The sequence below is a fragment of the Achroia grisella genome, unplaced genomic scaffold, assembly GCF_030625045.1.
Source record: "Achroia grisella isolate CSIRO2021 unplaced genomic scaffold, CSIRO_AGI_Agris_v1 utg204, whole genome shotgun sequence".
Classification (NCBI taxonomy): Eukaryota; Metazoa; Arthropoda; class Insecta; order Lepidoptera; family Pyralidae; genus Achroia; species Achroia grisella.
Genome location: NW_026712703.1, coordinates 552,430 through 579,936, shown reverse-complemented (window position 1 = coordinate 579,936; position 27,507 = coordinate 552,430). Strand labels below are relative to the sequence as shown.

The 27,507-nt window shown below is 30.1% G+C and overlaps 1 protein-coding gene across 1 annotated transcript; it reads right to left on the bottom strand.

The window, feature by feature from the left end:
* Window positions 1-1,311: 1,311 nt before the first annotated feature.
* On the bottom strand, window positions 1,312-27,370 carry LOC131841919 (ATP-binding cassette subfamily G member 4-like). The gene is made up of 10 exons (XM_059190312.1): window positions 27,096-27,370; window positions 20,299-20,416; window positions 10,131-10,317; window positions 9,526-9,671; window positions 6,555-6,793; window positions 6,109-6,213; window positions 5,620-5,765; window positions 4,949-5,135; window positions 4,415-4,671; window positions 1,312-4,005 (listed from the first exon to the last, which is right to left on the bottom strand). Exons 1-10 carry the CDS (start codon window positions 27,199-27,201, stop codon window positions 3,661-3,663), a joined length of 1,836 nt encoding a protein of 611 aa, XP_059046295.1. The 5' UTR covers window positions 27,202-27,370; the 3' UTR covers window positions 1,312-3,660.
* Window positions 27,371-27,507: the final 137 nt, after the last annotated feature.

The following is a 27,507-nucleotide window of genomic DNA, read 5'->3' as shown; positions in this document are numbered from 1 at the left end:
TTGATCTTAACTTTATACGGTTGTATACCTATTAGTAAACTATATGAATAAATTAAATTGAAGTATCTGTTCCCAATTTCTAATAAACAGTTTTTCATTAAATGCATATGATAGTATATATATACGGTACTTACATCAAAAATATAATTTAATACATTTTTGACTGTCTGTTTGTTTTTGCTAATCTCTGAATCGGTGGATCGATTTGACGGGATTGTCACTCACTGCACTGGTAGAGCAAAGTTTTAACGTAAGTAAGTGTTGAAGTAACTTAAGCTACTTTTATTTTAAAAAAATTAGTAAAAAAGCAAATCCACGCAGACCAAGTCACGGGTAACAGCAAGTCTGCTATGAAAATGAATACAACGCCAATCGTTGTCATGCATATCATATCTAACTCAGAGGATTTGATATTTAATGTCGCATAAGTATTCAATTATTATCTACACTAATGGGGGGGGGGAGAGTTGTTGATAATGGAAACCAGTGACTCTATTATTAGCAATATACTAGGTCGAGTCAGGTCGAGCTACACATTATCCTCCATCCATCCATTGGAAACCATCGTGGTTTCCTGATGAATTCGTTACGATGGGCTAACTGAGCTGATCTCTTAGTCACCTTATTGAGACTCACCTGTACTAGTCTTGCCAGCATGTACAGTTAGCGCAGGCAAATAAATGTATTCAAATAATAAAAATCAACTAGTATTTCCAAGTAAGTTAGCATGACAATCAATAGTCATTATAATCTGGTGGCCTTGTTTTACTTTAATTACTATCTAAAATTGTCATTTCATAACTAATTAACTTATTAAATTCAATTTCACGTATTTCGTCATATTTTATTATAATAAAATGGCAATTGATGACTATTTAAAATGTTAAATTATTTACAGTTTGTTTTACTATGAAGCGTTGTAATATAATATTTATAATATAATAAGTGTCATATTATTAAAATTAAAAAATCTATTTTAATAATGGTTGTGTGCTTATATATATATAAGACTCAAATGAAATATGAATATGTATAATACATATTCATATTTCATTTGAGTCTTATTATTTCCTATATATATTAGTCCTTAAGGTATATAAAATATGGGCCTATATTAGGTTAGGTTAACATTAAGTTACGTGAAATAAATACATATATTGCAATATAATTTGATATGATAATTTCTGTAACAATTTTTTTCTATAAGAAAGTTATTAGTATATAACACGTCCAAATATTTGATCACAAAAAAAAAATACTATTCCGACTCTCTATTTTTGTACAAGTAGATTAAGAATTTATCACTATACATGTTGTAAAAGTTATTAAAATATTCTTAATATTGTGATTATAAATTCACTATTGTGATATAAGTAAGTTATTGTAGCACCATACACGTGCCAATGAATGAGTTTATTTTAAGGAAAGAATATGTACAATGTACAAACATGAGTACACGGAATAATAAGAACTTATAAGGAGATAAGGGGCATGGTCCGCTTAACCCGTGACCACTTTTGCAGTTTTTTAACACCTAGAACACTCTATTATTAATTTGTCTTATATATAGTATGTAAAGTATACGTGGAAGGTATTATCATCCCTTTTTATACTCGAATATCTCTGAGGTGTTGACAGCACGAGTGATCAAGGGTTAGTAAATTTATCTATATGTACAGTAAGCAAGTTTACATAAAATAAAATCTGTAAAATTAGTTAAGTTGAGTTGAGTTAGCAACGATACTTTTTAAAGAACATTTATTATTATGAAAATAGCAAAGAAATATCATCACTATAACAGAAATATATAATACACTCTATTTTATAACATTACAAAATTATGAAATATACATTGGCTGTCGTAAACTTACGCCAACTGACTTATGTAAATATCAAAACTACGTCTGTCTCAAAATTATGTCTCATTATAAAAATTAAGGCACCCAAGTCTATGTAGATCGGTAATTATTTGTCCCCAATTGCATTAGTGATTAGGTGGGTATATATTAACGCTGAAAGTTAAAATAATTTTAGAAATATGGCTCAGACGTGTCATTACAATTGTCAGAAAAGGCAATTCAAAATATTCGTAACTATCATAATTTATCTATATTTTTAATTTTGTCACGTAATTTTTTATTTCGAATTTAGAATATGTTTACTGGTTTTTGGTGAACACTATAGTAGAAAATAACTGTTTCATGATTATTGAATCAGAATTTTATGTACGGCACAAAAAGAACATATAATATATTTTGTTTACCCATTAATAAGTTATATATCTTGGAAAACGGGCTATTATCCTATTACACAAAGTCTTATAATCAATGTAAGATAACTCAATTTTATACTTCTTCTTTATTTAGTTTCAGAGTTCAGGTTTAATTGTTCCTTACTTACTCTAGATTAAAATTATTGTATAATGTTCTACATCACAGTTTAATGCTTAAATACAAATATGTATCTATTTGCATTTTTACAATAAAAACTATTATTATAGGTACAGTTCAATATCTATAATTTACACTAAATATTTTTTAATTTTTGTACACTTTGAATAGTTGTTTGGCAGAAATATTCAGTGTCTCTTTAAGAGTAAGAATTAAGACACAAGTGTCGCAATTCTGGTGGGAGTACCAATTACAATTATAAATTAAGACTCGTTCTAATTTGATGCACATGTTTCGAATACTGTTTTTACTGAGGTGCTTAAAATTAACATCCAGCTTTTGAAAATATCCTTTTCATTATTTTTCAATATAAATTGAAGTAGTAATTGAAAAAAGAATCCATGTAGGCTAGTATCTAATTGTTATAACTTGTTTTGAAACCTGTCCTATAAATTTAGTTGATATACCACTATATTGACTTCTCTGGCACCGGAATTCGTGACAAACATCTTTGTCTTTCTGTCTTCTTAATCTTTACAATCAACCTAAATCTCTATAAATTTCATATTTACAACTACATTTAGATCCAATGGAAATGAAAGTGAAAATTGGTAAGTACATATAAATAGCATCCATAAAGTAAATTGACTGGTCTCTAGTATATGTAAAATCTAAATCAAATATAGTAAATAACATTTCTAATATTTCTTATTGTACTTTATACCCTTCTAATATGTATCTACTATATCTATCCTAATATAATATTGTTCATGACATTAATGTAATAATATTTATGTTCTATACAGTTATTTAATTAGTTGTATCTATTTCTATCATAAGTACAAACTGAACTAAATCATAAGTACCAACATCAAGATTTGGAATTAATTTATACCTATATTAGAATTAATATTTATTGGCCTTTATTGTAGTTACTCAAATATTAGCAACATTTTGACTAGCTAATTAAAACTATGCGTTTTGGTTTTTGTGTAAAAATTAAGTATTTTTAATTTCAGACTAAATTGTTTCGATTTATAAAATACACCCGTACTAATTACAATTTTTTTAATGACTTTATGGCCATTAGTATTAAAAAGGCCAGTATCTTTATAACGAAAACTTCTTTTAGTCTTCTGAAAATTACTGTTGCTCGTTTATACTAACATTGAACTATACACATTACAATATAAGATTAAAATAACTTTTGCACTGTCAAATTGACACAAGAATTAGGGCAATATTTCGTATATTGTTAAATTAACTAAACTCACCATTTACTCTTGAGCCGAATTCTTAATATAACATATGAACATAAAAAAACACACACTCCAATAGCAAGTAATGGTAATACTACGAATGTATAACTCTCAGTTGCTAATTCCATTTCAGTTATGAACTGTTTGGGTATTGTAAAGTGGCAGTATATATCGGAGCACGGGAGTTTCTCGCGATCCATACCATATATAGCAAAGATTAAACCTACTAGGCCGTGTTTTAGAAATGAAATGTGGAACAGCCACCTGAAGTAAAATGGTGCGTCGCTGTATCGAAGAAAGAAGCCAGAGAAGATTGTGAATGGCATTATGAAGAAAGGGCCGAAGACTACACCATTCTGAAATATTAAACGACAAATTATATAAGTGAAGTTGTACAATAGAGAACCTAGCTATCCAGAATACAAAATACAATCTTAATTCAAAGAATTGAATTTAGTTTAGATGATAAATGTTTTTGTTGAGGATTTATAGTATTTTTAAATAAACTAGTATTTAAACATCAAATTTAACAATACGGAATAGTGTTTTATAACAGCAGTTTGGTCATGTAAAGCTAATAATATGCAGACAGAATTTTAGAGCTACAGTTTGAATAGAATCAATTAAAAGATGCATCTGTTACGTACGATTGATTATTTCGTACATAATCCTTTTTTGACTTTTATGTTAGACTATCAAAAGGAATCTGAAATAAAAGATTATTTCCTCTGTTTTCTTTTCTGCTTTATAAGTATGTATAATTACCTTAACATTAAACATAGCACCGTTGAGTAGACCAATGCAAACAGCAACATACGACACCATTAGAAGAGTCCAAGAGAATGTGAGGAACCTCTTTATTTCTACTGGTTGGCCGGTGAGCCAGTATGCAATACATGCATAGGTCAGTGTGCATACAGTTTGGGTGGGCAGCGTTGATATCAACGTGGAGATGAAGTACGCGCTGGTGGAGTACCAGCGATTAAAATGTTCTCGTCTGATCACTGGTATTTGTACAGGGACTGAAATAATAAATGTATTCTTTAAGAAAACTTTTTGATGATGCATAGCTAAGGAATAATAAATTGCGTAAATTGATATAAAAATGTACTTAATATTGATAATGATTTAATATTATTACAGAAAATTAGACGAAGTTATTTAAAGTAATGATGTATCCATGCAGACGATTTATATAACGCGTGCTTTAAATTAATCTCAAGGTATGTTGTAATATTTTTATATTCTTGAAATTATCAATAAAATTGAAAATATATAAAATTGTCTTAGTTTACTTACAGGTAATAGTAACAGCACTGAAGGCAGTGAACATAAGGAACATAAGGGAGTAATTGAGCATGCTGAAGTTGTCTCTTATGTATTTGGCGTCACCGCCAATGTTATAGAAGAGCAAACCCACAAATAATGCCATTGAACAATGTATTCCACTTATTATGATTGTGAACACTGGATTTCGCCATAGAGACTGAAAGATAAATAGTAAAAAGTTGAAATTAATGAAACTATTATACTGTATAAAGAAAACGAGGAACGATACAAATATTTCTTAATGATATTTTTGGACTACATGTTTATATATATCAAAACTTTACTAAATTTACATATGACTACAATTGTATAGAAATAAAAGGTTGTCGATAGTTACTCATTCCAACTCGTATATACAAATTTTTGAAATGTACCGTGTTGTGATAATTTTTCATATTTTTAGAAATGTTTAAATTCGTTTCAAATCTTAATGTACATATAGTAGATACAGTAATTGCCGGTACCGTTTTATAAAATTGCGCTATACCTTACTAAATGCTAATCTACCCATAATAAATGTATTGATTCGCAATTAAACGGACTGGTTTGACAGTTTTAAGTATTATATATAAAGGAAACTGGTTTTGCTTAACCATGTCCTTAAGATATGGAATATGAACTAAAAATTATAAAAAAATTACCAATATGGATCTTCTAGTTAATGTGGTGAATTGTTTCCAATACGATGTTGAATATGTACTTTTTAAAGCTAATAGTATTTTGTTGGTGGGATCTTCCTTTGGCGAAGGCAAAGTGGTTAGAAACACCTCATCGCTCCTTATTGATTCTGAAAATATTAATCGCTTATTATTAAATTAAATAAACCGCTATATTAGTGTATTTTTTAAAGCAAGGTATATAGGATACTACAAGGAAAGTACTGTTACACTGATTCAATTAAATTAGTTGCATTATTCTAGAATTTATCAAACCTTAGAAATAAACATGAATATTTATAAAAAAATAAATAATGCTGATGAAGAAGCTGATGATATTGGGATTTATTACTAAAATTTGGTAGTCAGTTTTTCATTTTTCCTCAGTGTAGTTGCTAATGATTTTTATTTGGTAGATACGTACGTATAAACAAATAGCTTTATTTGATTTATTAATAAATTAATTTGGTATACCTTTAAGATTATTTTCAGTCTTATTATTAATGTTCCATTCGTTATTATTTCCATTTTGTGAAGCTTCTACTAATTTATTTGCATTTTCTGCACATATTTCGATAACTGAAACAAACAAATGAATGGTCACTTAACATGACATGTTAGACAATTAAACTATATAGCTGTTTATTTTATATAGCTATTGTGTTATTTATTACGAATAAATAGATATTGTCTAGTTACCTATTTATGTTATTATTTAAAGATGTTAGACAAATGATAAAAGTCACTTTTTAAGTTTGATTTATTTATTACTAGTTATACGCGAGTTCGTCTGTATTATTATTTATGCAAACGATTTATTAGGCCGTTTAGGCGTTAAAAGGCAAAAACAGGCAGACAGATGTAGTTTTTATAATAATTGTATGGATATAATAATTATTTGTTGTTAAACATATACTTACGAAAATCCACAGGATTATGATATGGCGGACACCTTAAATTCATTTGTTCTAGGTACGGAATTAGTGAGTCTACTGAACCCGTGTAGGCACACCTGCCAGCTATCACGGTATATAGTCGGTCGACCATACGTAAGAGAGTGGCAGATGGCTGGTGCATGGTGATTACCACCGTTCTTCCCTGCCTGGCCAGAAGATGTAGCAGGTATAATATTTGTTTTGATATTGAGATATCGAGGCCACTGAAAATATAAAAGAATTATTCAAGTTATTTATATATAATAGTAATAATAATAATCTCAGGACAATTCACAAAGCGCCATCTAGACCCAAGTTAAGCTAGCTAAAGCTTGTGTTATGGGTACTAAATCATTGATACAAATACATAGATATTATTTATTTTTCGTAAATACATACATACTACACATAGAAAATACCCAGACTTATACAAACAATCATACTCATGAATACAAATGTTTGTGCCATGCGAGGAATCGAATTTAACTCCCTAATCTTACCCTAACACAGCCTAAAAAGCAAAGCTGAAATAGTTGAGGTTGCTGCGCAGACAACTTTTTACAATCTAGCTGTAGTAATTATTAAACAGATGTTAAATAAGATCTGATAATTAGAATATAAATAAATCATCGTTTATTACATATATAATACTATTATTGCACAAAATTATTTAGGTTTTTATTCATTGTTCAATGGAGACGTTATCATTAACTACAGCTGCAAATGGTGACAAACCGACAAACCTTATCTACTCATTAACAATACTTTATCTTATATATTAATCTTTAACTTTAGAGACAAAGCAATGTCAGTTCGTGACCTAGTAGGGGTCGAATACATTCCGTTTAGTAAATAAGTATTGGTCTACGTTTTTCCTAAGGAACCTATTAAAAAAAAATCCTTATATAAAACTGGAATAATTAAACTCTTTTTGCTTTGTAAATATAATAATACATGTTATACAGAGCATCTATCTTTCCATTTATTATGTAGATAGGAAATATATATCCGCATCAAGCTCAGACATCGACTCGTTCAATCAATTTTGTGCCATCACTTAATCAATTATTACAGATACGTTTAGATTGAAGCAATTATCTTACAAATCATAATTATATCTATATTAAGTTACTATTTATATTCATTGAATGTTGCATACTGAACTAATATATACTCGTGGATTCTCACAACTTTTTGTTTTTGGTTACAATACGTATTTTTTATGATGGATGAATATAAAATAAATATGATCTTCCACTGATAGGGAAGATCATATTTATTTTATAATCATCCATGAGAGATATCTTTGCAGAATCACTTTAAATCAGTTAGCACACTATGGTGAATACAGTAGTAATTAATGATGATGATTTCCAGTTGGAACTAAACATTGATTTATCAAATTTCTTCTTCTTTAGTCGTTCACTCATGTCAGAGTGATCGTGGCTTTTATGACGGTATTTCTTCGTAGAGGTCCTCGCAATTTGTCTATATCTGGTACGGTTTTTGCCTGTACGATAACATTGTACAATGCTTTGTAGGCTTTTTTATAAGGTCAGTCCATCGCGTTAGTGATCGACCCCGAGGGCGTTTGCCCTCAACTGAACCTTCGATAATTAGCCGCTCCATACATCATTATAAGTATCAATCTAGTGTAGCGGAAAACTTTTATCTAGTTTAAACAAAATTAATATTCAATTCAGAGATAATAATAATTAATTCTATCCAGGTGCACTTTATCTGTCATCAAATACAACATTGGTTACGTATGTGTACATCAGTTTTTTGTATTTTATTTAGTAGCGGCTACGAGTTATCAGTATTGTAGGTTGATGAATCATTGTTTATCTCATCTTATCACCATACAGACACTAATTATGTGGACAATAAAAAGGCTTAAGTCGATATATATGAGTCGATATATAGGATAGTATTTGATGTCCCCGTTGGATTTCAATAGGTAATAGTTGTGATTATTTAAATAACATTCTGTAGTACGACCCTTTGCAGGGAAAAAACTAAGAACGCGCTGTATTTTTATTTCATAAATGAACATTCAGCCGCTCTTGCTTATTATACACTAAAAAAGTCCTCGGTACTAAAAATCACTTTCACACAAGAATGCCTGAATTAGAATGAAGTAACGACTTGCAGTATTTTACAAAGTCGATTGGTGCAGTGAAATGGTTCTATAACCTGAGCTATTGATAATGATTAATGAGAGAATAATGATGACAATGTTTAATTTTTTTTAATATTTAATTTAGAATACGTTTACTTAATATTAATTTTAAATATGGGCGTGGTTATTAAATTGGTAGTTTAAGTTATGAATTGGCTTGGTTGCCACCATTGTAGTAAAAAAAAAACAGAAAGGAGTGAATCCAATCCTAATTTGTCCCCTCTGGATGGCTCCCTCCAAAATATGTACGTTATCAGGGCGACCTCCACGCAATCTTTCCTAGATATTATCGCAGTACTTTTTTTTTAGAATTCGTCACGATGATTATTTATAATAATTTACTAAAAATATGGCACATCTGTATTCCATTTAATATCAAATGATACCCGTATTTGATATTAAATGGAATACAGATAGATTTTTTACATTTGTTCCGGTATGGCAGACGAAGCTCGAAATTGAAATTTTGCTAAGAAATATATTACACTAAAACAATCTAGTGACTGGTGTGTTTTTATGATTTTTTTTATACTACTACTACGATTATATTTATAATTTATATTTAAATCACCGTCTATATTGAAGGGTGAGATATGACAGTGAAATTCTTAAGTTCAGAGGCTTAATGTTTTAGCCCTCAAATATTTCATTGCAAGAGGTGTATACGGTCACATGATCACAATGAGGACTACAGTGCTATTGATATATGTATATCTAATTTGTGATTTTAATTCATAAAAATATATATAATAATACTTAATATAAATGACATACCTAGTGGGTTCGTCTAAAAACATGATTGGTGGATCACTAATCAACTCCAGTCCTATAGCCAGCCTTTTCTTCTGTCCTCCAGATAAATCACCAGCTCTAGTGTTTTGTGCACGTTCAAGACTGAGTGACGTAATTATTTCATCTATCTGCAATGGGCAAATAATTAATAACCATTGTTACCAAATATTCTGGAGCCGTAATGTTAAATTTTGTAGGTATATGATTACAAGCTTGTAACTTGTAACAAAAATATCACAGTTTCGACAGAGTCACTACATACTTCTTACAGAAAATAATTAATAATCATCAAAACAACCTTTGTCTTCTTACAGGTGCTACATATAAAACATGTCCTCATAGACGAATATGACTTGTATCACACTTAGAAATTTTCTGTATTTTTTATTCACCATTTTACGGAACAGTATGTTGAGGCCCATACGATGACATTTGTTATTGTGGCATAGTGGTGTTTTATGAGTTTATTTATTTGGACAGGAGGCGAAAGATCATTTCCACTATTATCATTCCATGTGTCCATAATAGAAGCCACCGGTAAAAACTAATATATGTATCTACTCATAATTACTTTTAAAATTACATACCCTCTTTTTCTTCTGCTCTTTTGTGACATGATTTCCTAATTTAAGTTCAGCGGCAATTGTGAGTGACTCGTATATCGTCAGCATGTCCTGGACCTGATCCTCCTGCAGGATATAGCAGGATCTTCGTCGGAAAGAGTCCTCGTTGCGCAGTTGGCCATTCACGTATAAATTACCACTTGTAGGCTTCCTGTAAAAATTGTACAATTATTAGGTAATAGATTTTAGTGTAACACCTTTTGTATCAATGTTATACGTGTAGACTGTATAATGAATGCATTCTATTTGATAATAATCTCTCATATATTATTGATGATATTTAATGCCATCTTGAGCGCCGATTTTTGTTTGCAAATAACAGTTATATTTATAGAAAAAAAATGGTAATTTCCTTAGTATAAAATCTATTCTTAAATATTTACTTATGCAGCACTAATGTCTAATAGTAGACGTGTCTAATAATCGCAGTGTTTACCATACCTAACGTGTTATCTACGAGTATACTAATATTATAAATAAGTTTGTTTATTTGAGCGTGCTAATCTCAGCAACTACTAGTTCGAATTGAAAATTTATTATAGTTTTGGATAGAAGAATTTAATTTTATTCGTCGGCCTACTATGTAAAAAGAGAAGAAGAGAGAAGCTTTGAAGATGCAGCTTTTGCTTTGCTAAAACTGAGAAAATTGTTGAAACTTTCAACCCTCTCTCTCTTTAATCTGACATAAACGGGGTTACGGCAGTCAACTAGTTTATCATAATTGAGAAAGACATAAGAGGCTATATGATAAATTCGCGCGGTAATTCTTTAAATATTTTGGGTTGTGACGTTATCACTATCTCAGTTTACCGCCTCTTATCTTGTATACATATATTTCAACGTGGATTATTTAAACTAACTGATTACATTACGATTATAACATTAGTAACATATAGATACATAACAATATATGCCTACATTTACTAAATATATATGTTAAATGTTTAACCTTTTCACTCTAATGAATTCATATATATATGAATTGTCATACATAATTTTAACATTTTTAAAAATGTAACAACACTTGTTATAATGAGCAACAGGCAAGTTTCTTGCTCATTCTTCTTGTCTGGAACTGTATTGTCAATATATATTTAAATAAATAAATAACTAACCCCTGGACAATTAACACAGCGCTATCTAGTCCCTCGGTACAGAGCTTGTGTTGTGGGTACTGGATTAGATATAATTTTTAAATACGTATATATTATACATAGAAAATATCCAGACTGTATAAATAATCTTATTTATGAGTACAAATTTTTGCATCGTGCGAGGAATCGTACCCGCGACATCATAAGGCGGTGTGCTAAACCGCTATACCATCGTAGCAGTCAGATGGTAGACCGAAAAAAAGGTAACTATTTAAAAGTACGCAAATTTAAATAAAAATTATTTCTATTCTATAGTATTACTTGTATCTCATTTTCACGTTGAATTTATAATTGACAGAATTTGTCGGTAAGTTTAATATCTGCGGATACTTTATGATAAAATTATATTATCTCTGCGTATGTTTTGGTTCATCGATTTATATGATGCGTGATATCGTTTAGCTATGATATAGATACGAGCAGTTTTACTTATTGTTAATGCAACACTGATGGTATAAACGTATTTTTCGCTAAAAACCAACTTTAATCATGATGAAATAGTATGGAACCAACAAGGGAGTTATAGAATACAGAATTAGAGAATATATTATGTATAAATAATATAATTTATAATTTATACAAAAAGCAGTCGGTTATAGAAACTTTAACCTTATGAAAAAATTAAAATTAAAATACACAATGTTTTAAAAAAGATTTAGACACAGTAACTTCCTTTTAAAATTTGAAATTTAAAACTTTTTGTTACACGTAACGTAACACTTATATTTTAGATTGAATAATTCCTTAGGGAACTGAAATTAGGAATTATAATAGTTTGAATTGTTCTAAATTTATTGATCTGATTGAAAATTTTCTTATTTTAGTAAATAAACATTTATGCAACAGTAATTTTAATTGTTATACTACTTAATATGCAATTAAAGATTGTTAGGATATTTAGACGATTGTTATACAAACACGCTTGAATGATTGACTAATTTATGTAAAAATTGTGTACAGGTTTGATAATGTTTCAGAACAAAATATACTGTATTATAAATCTAATTCACTTAGGCAAAGCGAGGTAATGCATTTTTTGTATATTGCCATGGAAATTTCAGCACGAACGGAAGAGAATGGGTTTATGCAAACAAACCAGCGAGAAATAACTAGCGTTTACATGAACGTGTTGCGTGCCATAATGTAACTCATACTGGAAGGTAACTAGTTGAGGCCACGAATGAATATTTCCTCGTGTTCTAAATTCCTGAGAGCAGCTAAGTATAATAAGAGATACCTAAAACTTGATATGAAATTATTCTGGGTTTTAAGTTGTTTTAGTTTTAATCTTATCTTAATACAAAAACAGTTATATTATATCTCTTAAACAAAATTTTATTAACGAAGCTTAACTATCTATAGGTTGAAATCCTCTCTCCTATACTTTAAATATGTACAAGTTACGTTTTTTTTTAATGTTAGTGTTCATACCAATACCAATTTTGTTAAATCAATTTCGTCCTTTTTTTCAATGCTAATGGTTTCCATAATATCTGCAGAAGTATCTTGGTATGGAAGAGCATGAATACCTGGTAAATTCGAGGGCCGACTTCATTGTTGTCCTGTCATCCTCCACTGATGACAACCGTATATCGTTATCGTTACAGTTTCTATAACGAGAACATATTTCTATTCCATCGTCATTGTGAATGTATGTATTATCTAGTTAGTATAAAACCTTTATTTTATGTAGAAATAAAAATTGGACATGATTTTCCATGTGGTAACGAAGTAAGAAACGTGTTATCACTTATTTTTCTTATCCATAATAGTTCTTGACATACGTCTTATGTGTGTGTGTCCCCAAAATTTTCTGTCTGGCAATAAGCAGCGCAAGTTATAATACTGCTACGAACAATATACGAAAAAATGGAGTTTCTTAAAATAACGAATTTGATATGAAATTTTTTAAACCTTTGTTACCTGTTACCTTCCAAAGGAACCACGATCCAGGTTTCATGTTTGGGGATTGTTCCTACCTGTGTTGGGGACATACATACAAGAACTTTCACGTTTACTAATAAGACGTATGATTGGCCGTCGTGGGCTCTTGGGCTATAAGTGAAACAAAGCACAGCACAGTACAGTGTCAGAGAAGAGAGTTCTTTTATGTAGTGAGGCTGATGTATTGTTGACTGATTATTGGTTATTATGGTTCAATAATCCGATAAGGCTGGTGTATTATATACTATAGTAGCCTATAGGTCATTACAATTAAATAATACAATAATTGGTTTGTATTTTGTATAATTTTATATAAATTAATATTGTTGACCGATACATCAGCGAAGGAAATATTGAATAAGAGGCTGAGAGATGCGAAAGGCTCGCCTCCTGTCACGTTGGGTTCAAATACATATATGGACATGCCCATTGTTGCGTTTACTATAACATGGATAGTTGACAATGCCCTCTGGCTACCCCTAGCCCTCTGTGATGGTATGTGTATGTGATGTAACAGCCGTGACGGTATATAAATACTTACATATATTTATTTGTAAAATACATACGTACAGAATATCCATAGAAACCACCCAGATCGATACAAATAATACAATATACTTGTGAATACAATTTTTTGTACTATGCTAGGAATCGACCAGCGACCATCGGTGTAAAGCAGTGAGCTGGACCACTAGACCACCGGGGCCGGGGGCGGTTTGTTATTTTGTATTGTTGTATCTAGTTTTGAAAAATCATTTTGTCTGTACAAAACATGTATAAGGACATACCTTATTGTGCATAGGTATTCCAGTAGTTGATACTTCCACTTAACTGTTTGACTTTTAGATTAATATAGATTCCAGAATGGTCTTGTCAACGGTGATGCCATTGCTACCATACCTCAGGCATGTTTCCTTATTACATGTTATGATAATATGTATATATAAAAATAACAGTTTCCGTATGTTTGTGTCCGCAGAACTTTATAATATGTTGATGCATTAACTTGAAAATTTTATAAATATTTTTTAAAAGTTTTAAAGTAATATAACACGGTTTAACTAACATAACTAATTTAAGTCAAAAATAATTTAGTTAATATGGTTTAAATTTTGTTTTTAAAGATCTTTATAGTATACTGTCTATATAGCCATTATGTATCAAAGAAGTTTGTAGAGTTAATAGAAATTAATTTATATCTACAATAGGATGCAATATCATAAATTACTGAATGTAAGTCATATTTAAGACAAAGAAACACAGCCACGTGCAATGTAACGTAAACACTTTAGTACTTTGTCATAGTTATATTATGTATATTCCAAACATTATTAAATATTACCTCAATGATCTCTTTGTTGCAAGTACAAAAGTGTTTACTATATTGGTGCAAGCAACTGTACTTGCGAGACTGTATAACAATGGAATAAAATAGTACTGTGATTGGACTTTACACTTTTGATAAATAATGTTGATGGACAGTATGTTCTAATACATGTAAGGGTATGTGTACACACAAAGTCGCTATTTCTCCATAAAAAACTAAGTTGTGGAGCTCTAATACTCCATAATATTGTCGTAGATACATATTTTTGGATTTATTGGATGATTATAGAATACCGCAATCGCCAGCGTTAACGGGATACCCTGGCGGGGTACCAGTCGTCCATGACACGAAGACCATGAATCGCCAGCGGTAACGGGACATCCTGGCGGAGTACCAGTCTTCCATGATACGATGACCATGAATCGCCAGCGCTAATGGGACATCCTGGCGGGGTACCAGTGATCCATGATAGGATGATTATGAATCGCCAGCGCTAACGGGACATGCTGGCGGGGTACCAGTGATCCATGATAGGATGATTATGAATCGCCAGCGCTAACGGGACATGCTGGCGGGGTACCAGCCCTGCCAGCAAGTCCCGTTAGCGTGGACACTGGAACTGAATCAACATCATGGATCACTGGATCCATGATAGGATGATTTTTAATCGCCAGTGCTAACGGGACATCCTGGTGGGGTACCAGTGATCCATGATAGGATGAGCATGAAGTCATGTTAGTTAGTTCACCTACCATGATACCACGTCGAAGTCGAGCTGACATGGTACATAGTACATATCTTGAATTAGGATATAAATGAATTTTTATCTGTGGACTAATTTGTTGTGGTCTTATATGTTAAAAATATAAAAAAAATTGTAAATTGACATTTTTTTAAGTTAGGTTTGTCATTGTTTATCATTACTTTATAATAAATGAAAATGTATCCTTAATTTTAATACTTCAAACACAATTAAAATTGTTTATGAATAAATAAAATAAATACATATTTAAAATATTAAAAGTTTTACTCAGTGTAGATATGGCCTAATAAACATTTTGAATAATTTTTGCATTCATATAGCGTGTTAGCTCCTATGTGTTAACAAACTATTTAAATTCTATTATATCAAGTTATGCGATATAAAGTTTGTAAGAGTCATTGACCGTGTTGGGTTATTACTAACTATGACTACAAGTATTACTGGCTTTTCTTTTAAATATTTTAAACCTTTTTTATATCTGTAGATATTAGAGCAATCAGTAAATAATAGACAAAAATGAAGTGAATATATGTTAATGTATGGATAATAAAAATGTTGTCCTATATTTCTACATTATTTGCTGTTTTCGCATTGTTTATTCTATGTTTCGGCTGTTGTCGGTGAATTTAAATTTTAATTGGATTGAAATTTTCAAATCTTTTTTATTTATTAGTTTTGTCCATTCTAAATGAAAATAATTTTAGAACAAGAACGTTGTCGTGAATCGGAAGAAGATAGTTTTGTTAACATGAAAGTTCTGATATCAACAGAATTACAGGCAAAACAAGTTCAACTTTGTAGTACCAGAGAAACTTGTTTCACGTGAAATTAAATTAATTTCACAGGCAATGGTCCTGTCACTAGGATGATTGCCAAATAAAGTAGATTTAAAAGAGTTTGGTATATGGAGATGTTGTTTGGAAAGGAGTTTTGTGTTTCGAAATTAAATCCACATTCAGCTTTCTCTTTTGTATCATAAAATCATTTAAGAATGTTACATATAACTTGATACAGATACCGACATGCTGGATGGCTTTGTTTGATCGTAATGTGTTACACGCAGGTAATGTTTGTAAAAGTCAGTCGGTAGTATCTAATGAATTCGTATTTCTGCGTTTTATTTGAATATTAAAATTCACTGAGGGAATTAATCCAGAGTATAATATATATACGATAAATTTTATTCAATAAAAGTAATGTGACTATTTGATTAATCTTTTAAATTATATTTAAAGTTTAGGTATTAGACAGTTATATATTTTGTAGACAAGATAAGAATAAAAATTGTGAATGTTTTCTAACTATCAAAAATAATATAAATTCATTTAAGTGTTTACAATGTTGAATGCACTTCGCCTTTATTTTGTATGAGTATACTGTTTCAGTAGTTACCTAATAATGATATATTGTGTATAATTGTGAGTGACGTATAGAGTGATCATAGTGCAGGCATTTAGAACAATATAATAATTATTTTTGTGTTTATTCTTTGTTTATTTGTGTTAATTACAAATTTGGCTTTGTTGCATCTTATAGATATCGTTGAACATTGCATCTAAGTTTTTATTTAAATGTATATGGTATTCATAACATTTAGTTATTATACTTTAAACAATTAAAATAATTACTTTTGTATAATGCGCTCTATTGCGGTCGAAATTAACAGAGTAATTTAAAATTATAATAGCAGTTTTAAAATCCATATGTATACGATACGATGTATGTATGTCATTATTGCGTATTACACTTATATTTTTAAAATATTTATTGAGAGAACAAAAAAACAAAGAACATCTGAGAAGTACACCTTGTTTGCCGAAATGTGTGGTGAAAGGTCTTCAAATATTTATTCAAATCTTTGAAATTATTCTGAATAAGATTCACAATTCGAAAAGTCAATTAAATGCTCTCACAGAATATAAACATAATCTAGCCCAGACCTTGCCTTCAATGTATGAACTTGGGTTCAATAGCGTTCTACATATTCCATTGTTAAAGTTATTGAATATTTAATTAATCGGATCACACGCCGATTATCATTATTTTGGTAGGGTTTTTACACTTATATTTAGGTACACTTAGTGCAAAATCGTCTGTGTGGGTACCTGTTCCATCTATTTCTGCTATAAAGCAGCATGCTTCGTATGCTGTATTTCAATTGGGCGAGTGAGATATGGTAATGAAATACAGAGTACGGAAGTAGGACATGTTAGTCATTCGAAATGGCAACGTATACCTATATGCGTAGTATTGCGGCCGTCCCGTGATACAGTGATGTCTGCAATGCTATTCATTTATTGACCACTTGGATACCATTAAGTGGAACGTCAGTTTGACATACCAACCATATTAAAAAAAAAGACTGCAATACACCATACTATAACCACGCACTGACATCCCACTGCAACTGCACCACTGCATCACGGGTCCTTCAGCCACAAGAGGAGAATAATATTTAACTAATTAGTTTTGGAAAAATAACACGGGACTAACTTTTACTCTCTAACTCTTTTGAGTTTGATAGACATGGCCAACTTCGTTGTACATCGATTTCAGTCATTTAGTCACCAAAAGGTAACATACGGATATTTCGTATTTATAATATTAGTATAGATGTATTTTATTAGTCATCATGGATGTTACCTACACATGTATATATATAGATATACATAGACATAGTATAGCATGATATTGATTCTATAACATACTCGTAGATACTACCTAACATAGAGATAGCATTAACAGATAAACATTTGTGTACACTTTTTAGGGTTAGTATCGATTACGGTAACACCGCAAACTTAGCATTAAATTTGACTAACATTTATTTATTTAAATTGTCAATGTAAAAAAATATAATTTACACATAATTATGATATGAAATTATTATATTTGCCAACTTTTTTTATTATTTTTATTAGAACCGATGTAAGTGAATGAATGAATCTATTACAGTATAAACTTCCACTGTACCTACTCCAATCGTCCGCGTAGTGGTGTGTGCAAACAGCCTTAATTAATCTTTAAATAAGTAGATGATAGATAATCCTAGTACAAATTCGAGATTTTGGCTTTTGGTATGAGGATCCTTTCATTCTTGTACACATTCAATTTTGTAACAGATTTTGACCTATGAAATTCGGTTAAATTACTATGGCCTTAAGAGGTTAATAATTCTATGAAGGTTGGTAATCCTTTCTATGAAAATCTAATCATACGGTAGTAATAGTGAGCAATAATTAAATTTAACTGATGCAAATTATGTATAGATTTTATTTATATTATAAATTGCAATCTTTATTAATATTTACTACTTAATAGTAGTAAATATTGTTTTATCTTAACCGTGCTTATAGTTATTATAAACGATAAATGGTGACAACGATGTAAATAAACTTATCATTATACTTATATATAAATAGATAGTTACTTAAAACTAAACTTTTCAGTATTCTGCTAATAAATGAGCACATATAGTATGCGATTAATCTATAGGTTTCACCGCTTATGTTTAAACAAATTAGATACCTATACCCGTGTCTTTTTTAATTAAATATTATAATAATAATATTCTTGGTCAATTCACATAGCGCCATCTAGCCCAAGTTAACCAGAGTTTGTGTTATGGGACGACTGAAATAAATACTTTTTTTTGTAAATACATATATAATATACATATACGTACATATAACACCCAGACCGATACAAACAATCATAGTCATGAATACAAATGTTTGTATCGTGCGAGAAATCGAAACCGTGACCATCGGAAAATAAGCGGTGTGTATAACCAGTAGACCACCGAGGCCGTTAAATATATAAATACTAAACAAATATGTTTAATAACACATCCATGTAAATACTAGGTTAATCTAGCGGGAAAATATTTCGTAGTTAGAGACGGGTATTATTTTTTTAATGGATGAATTTGGAATGGGGTTTTAATAGGATAAGTATGACGTCAGGTTAGGTAGCCCATCTCAGCGTAACCATCAGGATTTCAAAGGATTCCCTCTTGGAGATAGACTGTTTTAAATTTGACGCGGTCATTATATCTACGTATAATTAGTAAATCATGGGATCTTACCGCGTTTGATTTTTATTGAGTTCCCGATATTTCGGCAACGGGTAAATTTACTTTGTTTAAAGTATACCCGTCATCATGGTGGTAGAGAGATATGTAGAGATAGACCTGATATGGTAGGTACGTAGCTAATAATGCGGTAACTAATCCTTGTCACTTACTTTTTATTTAATAGTCGAAATAGAGGCGAGTCAAAAGTACCCATACATACTATTTTGTACAAAATCTATATCATTGATTATCTCCCCTATAGGCAGTTGCCATAGAAACACATACACGTGAATGTGTGTGGTGTATATATAATCCTAAAGATAATATTATTAGTTTTTATCTATATCTATGTTGGTGTATGATGTAAATTGCTTAATAGATTTAATATCTGTTCCATGAAATAGAGAAGACAAATGATAATTTGTATCTGAAGGCTTTTTCGGACCATATTTTTTAATTCATTTTAGTTTTATACTTAGTTTTAAAATGATTAATGTGTTTTGTGTAATTAAAACATGTTTCTAACTCATATTATGATTATAATTTTACCATTACGAGTGTTGTGCAGTATCCCAACTGCACAACATTATGAATTTTGTTTAGTTAGAGACATTATGAATTATAGACGTCATACCATTGATTGTATTATTACGTTTGATTGCATAATAGTGTAGTACGCTTACCAATATCGTCTGTAGTATATTTTATTTGTTATCGGTGTTTCCAACACCTGGCATAATAGAAATCTACGAATCTATTAATAATTTGACATAAAAAATTTTTTTGGTGACCGATTTGAACATTTACTAGTCTAAGTTCGAGATAGTTCATAACGAAATGTAATATAATGTAATTTATTATTTACTTACGTATATCCCGCTAGGATGTCCATGAGAGAGCTTTTGCCTGCGCCCGACTGTCCCATGATAACTGTCAGCTCCCCAGCATTGAAAGTGCCGGAAATGTTATTCAGAATGCACTTGCGCCCTTTACAAAATAAAGAAAAGAACATTAGCAATATTTTTAACTTTTTGTAATCATTATTAATGACGTAAGTATATACACAATATAATTGTTTTTCTAAATTAGGTGAGCTTGCGACTTCATATCCGTGTTATTCGGAAGGATAATAATATTGTTATAACTATTTTGTCCATCAATCAATTAGAATGAAATAATACCACATTTTAATTTAAGACCATCTTACCGCAATACATTAGTGAAAATCGCACACAAATCGGTTAAGCTATTTATGTGTTTACTGCCCATAAATATACAGACAAGGAAAAAACATTTCTAATAATGGTTGCTTTGCATTATATTAAGTTGATTTAATATATACTTCAGTAACAGTATTTACTATATGTTGCATGTACATTCAGTTACGTTTTACTATATGTATATTTTTTAGCATAATTAAATTAACATACTAGTTATTTCCAGGATAATAATCAACCTCAACCTCTCAAATCAATCAACAAAACCTCTCAAAAATTTAAACTATTTATATGTAGCTTTTCTTATATCATAATATTGAAAGATATTTACGCAAAACAAATAGTATTAATTTTAAGTGATTTGATTATTGTCCTGGGAATAACTAGTATGTTATGTTAATTGAAGTATTCTAAAAAATATAGAATGATATATAAATGATGCGAAAATATATGGATGCAGGCACCGAGTTAGGCCTACATAGATAAAACATAATGAGATAAATCATATGCTGGCTTATGGTATCGGCGAGTGATAAGTTACGAAAGTAAAGAAATCTATAGCAACCGTTTTCTCTTTTCTAACCTAACCGTTCTTGAGGGATATCCTTAAGAACGGTTAGATGATAAATAAATATATTTAAAGTGAAACAAAATAAAAATATCGTTTTATTATATCTATAATTCACGGTCTATTTGAGACACTTATAATAAGTCAGGGTCGGCAACGCACACGTCACAGGCGTCCATAGGCTAGAGTAACCAATTACTATCAGATGGGCCGTATACATAGACTATCTAGTCAGGAAGAAATGACTAGAAACTAAATCCGCTCTGCGTCATATGAGTAAGCGGAGAAACAAATAGACGACAGGACCGAGATCATTTTTACTATTTGACACCTAGAGATGTCATATATTCAAATACATTCATAAATAATAATTATGTACTTTAAGTACATAATTATTATTTAAATTAAAAATAGCTAATATTATTGTTTTAGATTTGACAATATGTCAATCATTTTTTTATTCAATTTGCGTAAGTTGAGAATACATATGTGACTGTTTTAGGTACTAAAATTACCCATATTATTATACTATATGAATAATAAGTTTGTTTTGAAGTAGTAAATCACTGTAACTGCAAAAGGAGGCAGTCTTAAATGATACACCTGTATTTTTTGTTAGTTTATTGTTGTAAGAATAATAACTTAACTATAGATTTTTTTGGGTTATTATTATTACGAATAATTTTAGTACATTTCTCTCTGTTTAAAAAGTATTTTATTAAAGAAAATGTCTAAAATTATGAAAATCTAATGCAAATGTAAAATATTTATATTTTACAAGCACAGACGCACCGAAATGATGGGCTAGGTAGTTAGTTACTTATAATAATGGTTTTGTTCGCATTCCTGACGGATGTGCCTATCATACGTTTTTAAAATGTAACTAACGACATGTACTTAGATGCTACAAAAGTCCCTAAATTTAGAAATAAATAAAAAAAAGGGTGGGTGAACAACACAACCCAGAACAACCTCGTCCAAGTTATTTTCGAAAAGTATAATGTGTCTATAGTATTAACTCGTAATGAGAGAGTGTGTATATATATATAACATTTTACGAGTTGAAAACAACGGCCAAAATAAGAGACTGATTGCGGAAAATGGAGTCCTACATACAACACAGGCACACAAAAAATGTACCTATAAGGTACCTTTTTGTATACCTGTATATATGATATAGAATAAGTTTTATTGTAAATTACATCGGTTACTTATTATACTCAAACAATTTTATGTTACTTTTACTGCGTAATAATTATAACTATATGTTTATTACGTATACATTACATTATTCATCAATACTGAGAAGATCTAATAACAACATCTCAGTTATCTCTAATCTGATAAAGACTGACATTAATTATTAGAATAGAGATAATTGTGACATAAAGACAATAGTCAAAGCATATGCTAGCTACAAACATTCTGTTGATAAATTAATGTGCATTAATATATTAATGAGCTCATATAGATATAGATAATTGAGTTTTATAATCTGAAAAGGATTACAAAAAGTTAGAACGTACGGCCTTGGTGATCTACTGGTTTAGCATTTCTTCCGATTATCGCGGTTTGATTCCTCGCATAATACAAACGTTTGAATCCATGAGTATGTTTATTTGTATTAGTTTTCCACACGATAAAAAAGGTATTTTCTAAGTATATTATGTATTTAAAAAACAAAATGTATCTAAATAAATATGTATCAAAATTTATTCTAATTATGCAAATATTTATTTGTTTTATTATAATAACATATTTTACAACTTTTTTTTATTTAACTTATATTCGATTAATAAATTAGTTTGTAATATTATTGACTTTCAATCGTCATAAATAATAATATAGTAACTTTTACTTTTATTATATTAGTAAGGACATCTTGATCTGAACTGATTTGGGTTCATTTAGCGTAACTGTAATTTTATAATTGAACCATTTCGATACAACTGGAAGTGTTAATCAACCCATACTAACAGTGTAAATGAATAGTAAATGATTAGATACTGCACATCATTTTTCTCATCTGCCCTACATAACGGGTATGATTTGCCCAGTTGATAACTTGTTTGTGCTTTTATATGACGACAGCGCAGGTTTGTCATAGTCTAGCAATTAACTGTCGGACGAACTTCACGCAGTCCCCTAGAAACATTCGATAATATGAATGAAAATGTAAATTGGACTCTATTTCCGCAATCAGCCTCTCGTCTGGGCCGTTGTACGTGTATTGCCGATGCTGCTAAAGTAACCAGCCAAGCTCCTTGCAGAAGCAACCACTGCTACGCACTCCTGGAGTACGTGAGCGGCCGTTTCATCGGCTTAAAAGCAGCCCCGACAAATGGGTACTGTCTGTAGCACCTATTGTTTACAAGTGTTTGTTTAACAAACAGTGGCCCGTTGTTGTCCCTATCATTATTTTGAGGTTTTGTCTATTTAGGTTCAGGTTTGGCGTTTTGTTAATCGTTGGTTTACTACTGGAATGGCAACTTTCGAAGGTAATTTCTGATGAATTAGAATTGTTCGTCGGTGTATTCCTCAGTCTCATCTATTTCAGTCACCAAACGGCTACAATGGCTACATATGAGACTTATAACTGTAGAATGATAACGTGATGTCCGTATTGGTGACGGTGATCATTTAACATCAGGCGAGCCATCAGCTTGCAATATCATTACCATATAAAAATAATATAAAATTAATTAAAAAGATCGATAAGTATTCAAAAATATATACCTATCAAAATGTTGTTGTCTATGGTAATGTTCAATAAAAGCACGGTCCTGTTTTATATCTTCCTTTTAGGAGAAAAAGCCGACCGAGCAACAAGTCTACACAGTGTTTCAATTATTGTAATCCCTAAAATACCATTAAAAGGCGTCCTGTCCATCATAGTTCAATACCATATTTCCATACCCTATATTCTTTTGCAAAAGAGTAATTATAATTATCTACTAGTGTACTACTACAGAACTCTTAATAGTATTAGTATGTAATATTATATTATCTGTGGTATTAGTTACCTGAATGTAAAATGCAAAATGTTAATGAACAGGTCATTAATATTGGGGTCAACTAAAATTATCATAGTTGTAAAATTAGGGATAGTTCTCCTGGCCTAACAACCTTTTTATCATGAAATAAAATACAATTAAAAACATTTATATGAAAGATAAAAGAATAGGTACTCTAACTACGAGTATTACTATTTCCAATGGGCACGTAACACTTAGTAATAAATTGTTTATATGTATTATTAGCGTGATGATGCAAAATTTAATCATTTTCTCTAATATTCGATGTTTTAGATGAAATAAGAAATATAATGGTATATCTTACATAGAAAAGCAAAATACCGTGGCCTAAAGAACATTCGTTAAAACACAGTTTTTGAGAAATCACCAATTATCAAAACATAACGTAGCTGTAAATCGCTACTTCAACTGCTTTTTTTAAAACTAATAGATAAACTGTGTAAAATATTCAATGTTTAGTCTAATTGCTCAATCTATCTACGTGACAAATTTCATTAAGATCCCTTCAGTCGTTTAGACGACAAAAATAACAAGATGAAAATGTAACAAACAGAGACTCACTTTCAAATTTATAATATTTGTATGGATATTTAGTACATGTACCTACACATTTTTTAAGGTAAAAAATTTGTTCGTAACCCACATTGAACGAATGAAATTTTTTTGGAATTTCTTTTTTTCAAAATTTCTATGCGAAGCATTATTTTATTATAATCATAGATAACATAATATTACATAAATAAAAGAAATATTTTAAAACCCACTTTTTTAATTTCAATTGGTGTCAATTTTTGTATGGGATTATGAAGCTTGGTTTTTTTTATCATATTGACAACAAACAAGAGATTATATATAGTACCGTTGTGGGACAAAGGTCAAATTAAGTTATCAAATTTATGAGCATTTAATTCTTGCTCAAAGTTACCGATTGTTTATCATGAATTAGGATTATTAAGATTTTTAAAATTTTATTTTTAATCCTGCAACCACAAAGGCATGAAATTTGTTTATCAATATAATTTACCTATTACAATTATTATATAATCTTTCTAATATTATAAACGCGAAAGTTTGTGAGTATGGATGGATGTTCGTCCCTCTTTTACGCAAAAACTACTGAACGAAATTTGATAAAACTTTACAATAATATAGCATACACATCAGAATAACACATTTATTTATTTATTTAATTAACACAATATAAACTTACTTACACATAGACTATAAATTTCATAGGTGTAACTGCGGGCACAGCTAGTATGATATAAATTTTAATTTGACGAGAATATTAGTTTTAGAAGTTGCATTAAAGTTAAAAAGCAATTATTCTGGTACGCTAACGTATTATTATTATATTTACTGCTCTACATATATAAATAGTGTTTTAGCACTTTCTATGTAAGATATAATATCATATTAATTTATATATATATATATATATATATATATATGTAACCATAAATATAACTAACACTTGTGCCTCAGTCTTCTTCATGGTAAAACTTTTTGATCCCTAGTTTTGAAATTCTACGTAGCAGGACATTGCCTTGTAATGTAGCACCAATTCAGGATAGTTCTATATTTACAGCTATCGTAGTAATAATTGAATTGCATATGTTTTTATTGAATACGTTATCAAAGTTATAATAGTGTATATATGTACGAGTAAAGACATAAGACATGACAATTTACCTTATATGCACTTCCGCACCGGAACATTTGTTTTCCGTTGGTGTTTGATTTTCATTAGAGTTTTACTATATCATAATAATAATAGATTATTAATAGCAAGCTCTTGTATTAAAGTATATAAATAGTTTTTAATTTTCATTTGGAGGCATTGGTAGGTGCTCCTAATATAAAACGAGAGAGTTGCGAATAATATGTCAAATCAAATGAGTATATGGTTATGGGCACCTTTAACAGGTCATTTTATTGTGATCTTGCAACTTAAAGAATGTTGTATGTTTAATATAATACATACATATAATATATAATAAAATAACATTCAGAACTTGATGTGTATTTTTCGCCTAAATTATTATGACAATTTTACCCATATTTACACATTCGAGGAACAATGAAGTGTTCAATATTATGATATTTGTGGAATGTAAATTAGATTATATTTAATGATTCAGTTAATAGTATCCTTTACTAATCAGCTGAGCTGTGGATGTTGTCTGTTGGTAATGTTTTTGTTAATTGATTTTTTATTAACTAGTATAAAGAATGCAACTATGATTCCCTACCTTCCACGTAATTTATAATTACTAGTATCGTTTGATGCTGGTCATTGGTACTACAACTACAACTAGCCGGTATATAGCTATATTATAGGTATTTAATTAAATTTATTATCAAAATAATTTTATCCATTGTCACCTTTTTAAATACTAGACAAGATACGTTTAGATTTATACTATCAAGTTGCAATTAAAATTAAATGAAATAATATTTACGGAATATCGTTACTGATGAAAAAGATATGTTTATTAAATTACGTTATAAGTGTTCAATAATGTTGAAAAGTTAATTTAATTACAGAAATGGGGTACAATAGGTCATAAACTTTTATATACATATTTACAGCATTAGGAATCGTTCTTGAAACACTATTCGGTACATTTATCACAGAAAGATAAATGTATGCTCGACTGTAGATAAACTAGCTACATAATCGCTTTAACGGGCTCTTTCACAACATCTTGATATGAAGCCATAGATACGAATTATTCGGTCATACTAAACTTGTAGAGTTGATTAGAAAATATTCATTTGACAAGTATAATTGTGTTACCAAGCATATATTAAAATTATTATATTAAAATGTATCGTAATCTCACCTCTAGTGAAGATGCCATGTCTCACGGAGTATTGTAAATCTTCAAAGCCAAGATTCAGAGAGAACTCTGACGATGAATTATCTTGAGACTCTGAATCGTTGCTCATTTTTGCATTTAATACATTACTTTCACTTTTAAAACTCAAATAACACAGAACTAATAAAACTTATAAACTATACGTTGGTTTTCCATCGCGCTACTAGTATAACAAAGGATCGCGTTGGATGTAAACAAAGAGTAATCAGGCGACGCCAACGTGCGCCTAAACCGTCAGATACGACCGCACTGCGCAAGAGACTCGTACGTATCGTACTCTACTGTTAGATTATCGGTCGTTCTCCCCCCTTTAGTCAGCTGTCCACCACACCAGTTAACCACTAATTATCATTATCGTACAGTCAGCTATACCCGT

Coding starts and splice junctions, on each gene's coding strand:
- LOC131841919 (XM_059190312.1), bottom strand. CDS start 27,201: ATGAGCAACGATTCAGAGTCTCAAGATAATTCATCGTCAGAGTTCTCT. Junction 10,318..20,298: donor GACATCCTAGCGGGATATAC/GTAAGTAAATAA, acceptor CAATTTTTACAG/GAAGCCTACAAGTGGTAATT. Junction 5,136..5,619: donor TAACTAGAAGATCCATATTG/GTAATTTTTTTA, acceptor TTTATCTTTCAG/TCTCTATGGCGAAATCCAGT.